Source organism: Taurulus bubalis (genome assembly GCF_910589615.1).
Source record: "Taurulus bubalis genome assembly, chromosome: 12".
Lineage (NCBI taxonomy): Eukaryota > Metazoa > Chordata > Actinopteri > Perciformes > Cottidae > Taurulus > Taurulus bubalis.
In genome coordinates this window covers 11,178,725-11,183,082 of record NC_136600.1, presented here as the reverse complement: position 1 = coordinate 11,183,082, position 4,358 = coordinate 11,178,725, and the positions used below count along the sequence as shown (strand labels likewise).

General features: G+C 45.1%; 1 protein-coding gene across 1 annotated transcript; it reads left to right on the top strand.

Moving 5' to 3' along the window:
• Nucleotides 1–403: 403 nt before the first annotated feature.
• On the top strand, nucleotides 404–4,008 carry LOC306745253 (m-AAA protease-interacting protein 1, mitochondrial; the record flags this gene model as incomplete). Its single annotated transcript, XM_079228006.1, has 5 exons — nucleotides 404–781; nucleotides 1,331–1,402; nucleotides 1,591–1,717; nucleotides 1,965–2,109; nucleotides 3,759–4,008. The coding sequence occupies 5 exons, from the start codon at nucleotides 404–406 to the stop codon at nucleotides 3,841–3,843; spliced, it is 807 nt and encodes a 268-aa protein (XP_079084132.1). The 3' UTR covers nucleotides 3,844–4,008.
• Nucleotides 4,009–4,358: the final 350 nt, after the last annotated feature.

Below are 4,358 nucleotides of genomic sequence, written 5' to 3'. Positions count from 1 at the left end.
TGTTTAAAGTGACAGCCTCCACATACTGTACAAAATATGTTTGTACTTGATTACAAATAATGTCACATTTGAACAATAATGTGTTAATTCAAGACGATAATATATATGAATAAAAACTTAATACAAATAATAAAATATACTTAATATTAATTAAAAAAAAGCCAAAGTCAGAAACACCAGCCTACTACCACTCTGAGAAATGTCCTTATGTGATTGTTCCTGCATTTCCAACAGCACCTGAAGGCAGCAGTCATGTGTGTTTACGTCGGGAGTCGCGATAAGGATTGTGGGTACAGCAAGGGGTGAGTTGCGTAAGGTTACCAAAGGCAACTGTGAGGATGGAGGCTGCAGCCCCGGTTCGTGGTTCAGACGCCGCCGGCAGCGCCGCGTCCTCCCCGCTCTGATGCAGCGGCTCTGCGGCCTCGCGACGCGCGGCCCCGCGACCTGCGCCTGGAGGAGCGGCCCGACCTGCAGCCAGCAGCCGGCTGTGTGCCGACAGCGGGCGGGGGCGTGCGTGCGCCCTGCGCGTCCTTTCACCAGGGTGCCCGGTGGAGGCCGGAGGTTGCTCAAGCGGAGGCTCGTGTTCGCCGCTCAGAAACACGGACCGTTCAGCTCGCAGCCGGACGAGCCCCCGGGGAGCTGCGCGGGGCGGCCCGCCGTCTCCGTCGTTGGCATCCCGGACCCGATCACGTGGATCCGGTGCAGAGCGATCATGTATCTGGTCGATCTGCGCTTTGCGTTAGACATGAACTCTGCGGAGTTTGAGAAGGGAGTGAAGCAGGTAACTACCGACAAGAAGTTATAACATCCGGGTCACTTTTCTCCAGCTGTGGTTGAAAAAACAAACATTAGTGTTTGTTTATGCAAATAGCTTGAAAGCTTCCTGAGAGTCTTCAGGTTTAAATGAAACAAACTATTTTTATGTGATAAAGGTAGATTAGAAACTAGATAGGATTTAGAAAATGAAGACTAAAGTTGTTTTATCCTCACATTTCTAAGGGAGAAAATGGAGATTCTCACTCCTACAATTGCCTGATAATTAGGCAAACTCCATCTGCTGATGAAGATGACTCATGTGATTGAAAGCTGCAGAACAATCCACTAAAAAGGACTTCGGTCTGCAAATCATACGCTCTAAGAATTCTAACATTATTGTAAATAAATGTTACGATTATTTCCGGCTTTAAGATAAAGACATGAATTCCTGACCTGGTTTTAATCGGAGGCGCGGCCCACAAACACATTTGTAATAATAATAATAATAATAACTTCACATCATCCACCACGATGCAGGTGACTAAATCACCTTGTTGTTCCTCATCCGTCTCAGGCTTTGGTCCACGTCTCCACTCTGATGTCCAGTGGCCGATACCACAGTCTAGTGGGGATTGTGTCCAGAGAGGTAACCACTCGTACACAACTTTTTTTTTGCCTAATTTGTATAAATGAATATCTTTATAATGTAATAAATAACAAATGTAGGTGCAAATTCATAGCCAGGAGTCCTAACCATCGGAAGTACATTAGTGGAGACAATGATTAATTATCGGCGTCAGCTTTAGTTATTGATGGCCTCTTTTGTCTTCTCAGACGATAGATTACGTGGAGACGAGGTGCCGGTCTCTCAGCGAGGCTCAGAAAAAGCAGCTCGCCGTCACAATGGACGACATTATATTCATGCTGCCGGAAGACGTGTCCGTCGTCTTTGATGAACATGGTAAGTTTGGGTGCGATCAGTCGTCCTGCGTCACACCAACAGGTTGAGTGACAAAAGTGATTCCGGGACACTTTGAGTTGCGATCCATCAGGGTTTCCTTCTAGTCAGTTCCTGTCGTCCATAATCAAAGCGACTTCTTGAAAGTGATGACATGTCAATTGTCATAAAAGTGTCCACGCCGTCGTCCCAAGGAAGACATCATGGACTCATGACCTGGGTTTTGATTTCTGTCTATTTTTCCTCGCAGGGAGAAAGTTCTGCTTCGTGGTCATGAGGTTCTGGCTCCTGTCAACGTTCGAAGGCCCCGATGACCCCGAGGGCACGAAGATCTTTAAAGTGGCCGCCGGGGAAGATGGCGGTACCCAGAGGAGGATCGCGACGGCTGTCTATGAGTAAGCGCTCTGCTTGTCGTCTGGTTTCATGCAGTGTGTGGATTGCTCCTGCTCGGGGCTCATTTCTAGATCATTAATCTGCGATGATGTAATGAGCCAAAATCGGCTTCGCTAAATACATTTTAAAAAACGGTACAAATATTTACTTTGAGACTTAATTATATGTTTGCAAAAACTCAGTTACCTGCAGGCCTTCCAAAATCTGGCATGTCTGTTTTAGTTTGGTGGGTAACGGAGCTGATGGCGGCCACTTTAATGTTTTTCATATTTAAAAGTGTAAAGCATCATTTTGTAGAATACACGTTCGGGTTGATGAGAGTTCATCTAATATTCAATGCCTTGCTCGGGGAAACAGAGAGTGACATTTATTTCACTGGAGGGCTGCCACTAATATAAAACACAGAAATATTTAGAAGCACCGATTCGGAAATAAAAGGAAACAAAAAGCAGAGCGAGAGACTCTCCTATGATCTCATCTGTATTCACGTGAATACTCCTGTCGGTTCAGGCAGAGTGACACACTTTACAAACATTAACAGACACATTGTTCAGTCTGTGGAGCGCAACTGAAAGGTCCAAATAAGGAAACAAATATCTTATAATCGGAGGAGCTGTCCCATTATTTACATTTGCAAAGTTTCCATTGATGCCAACTGCATGAATGAAACTCTGAATATCCAGAAAAACGCTTCACACGCAGCATGAGACGCCGTCTTGTTTTTCGAGACAAAGCCGGCAGTGTTGTGAGTTTTCCGTCTCTAAAGGATCTTCTGATTGCTTGTCAAAAAAAAAGTGAATGTAAAATTCTGCCACTGCATCACTTCAGCTGTTGTGTTTTTCGGCTCTAAAAGAACCACGGCTATGATACGGAGAGGGGACATAATTCAAGTCCCAGTGCATGTAACAGTCAAAGCCTCTTTCCAGTTCCCGTAATCCGGTTAGTTGCTGGACCACATGGGCCGGCTGTGCTACCTAATGCCCACCTATCTAGTTAGCCAGATTCTCTTTCCTATTGTTTCCGGTCTTGGAAATCCCCTTCTGAGAAAGCTCCGTTACACTTCAAATGTTATCCTGAAGGCTAGCAAAACAGTTTGGCAGGATAAGGAAGCTATTTTCAGAACCCTCACCACATTGTTTTTCAAGGTGAGACGAGAAGCAGAACTATTTTGAGTTGAGTGTTTTTACCAGACCTGCCGTTCGATTTCTTCCGCTTCCGTTTCAGGGATTAATTTGCCTACGATTGTCACATTTGTACCTCAGCTTTGTGTAGTTTTTTTCTCACACGGCAACGTTCAAGAGAATGTGCGGGCAAGCCGTTCTCTCTTTCTTCAAAAATGTTACCAGGAAGATTTGCCTTAAAATGACTTTTCATGTTTTCGTTGTTTAAAATGGTCCACTCCAGCGAGCATCAAGACTGCGTCTGGAAAACAATGTCCTGACGCATCTTATTAGGAGATTGCTATGTTCACATAACTCAAGGTTTCTGTGAACAGCGGTTGTTTTGACAGCTGTGATCCGTCTTTTCCTTCAGCTCTTTGTATCCACTTCTACGACAAAGAAGAATTTAGGATGCTTTTCTGATGATTTCCATCAGTCATGTAAACCCTCGTAGTTCTCGTTAAACATGTTGACCCCGTTTTTCCTTCCAGATTCCACCGAGAGCTGACGAGCGGAGCGTCTCCCGACTGGACGGTCACGACCGTTTGGCACTGGCACTGGGAACTGGCCGAGTGACGACAAGGTCATTCGTCAGTCATCGGGACAGAACAGGGGAGTAGCATTCGGCTGAATGAAGAACGGTGCATCGGGATCACTTGAAACAGGACTCAGAGCCATAACACCCGGAGACCTCAGAGCTTTATAAATGAACCTCACTGCTTGAAGGTCGTCCTCAGACCCTCAGATGCTTTTTTTTTTTTTTTTTTTTTTTTTTTAAAGCTCCCCTCCAGTGAAAAGAAAACTTTGAGCAAATGCTTTCTCTGTGTTCCTCTGAATCACCTGTAAAAAGGTGTTCACTTTGACACAGTATATATAACAGAGTGATGAGGTCACTGGAGGGAGACTTTTAAAAGTGTTTCTTGTGAAAAAAAACCCAACAAAACCTCACTCCAGGTCAGCTTTCAACCACATTTCTTGGTCTTCTTCCGCAAATAGGGTTTGTCTCTCTGTCATGGTGATGTCACCACGCGTAAGTATGGTCAGGTGACGACAACAGAGCCACCTTCATGACGAACTATCCTCTGAGGAAG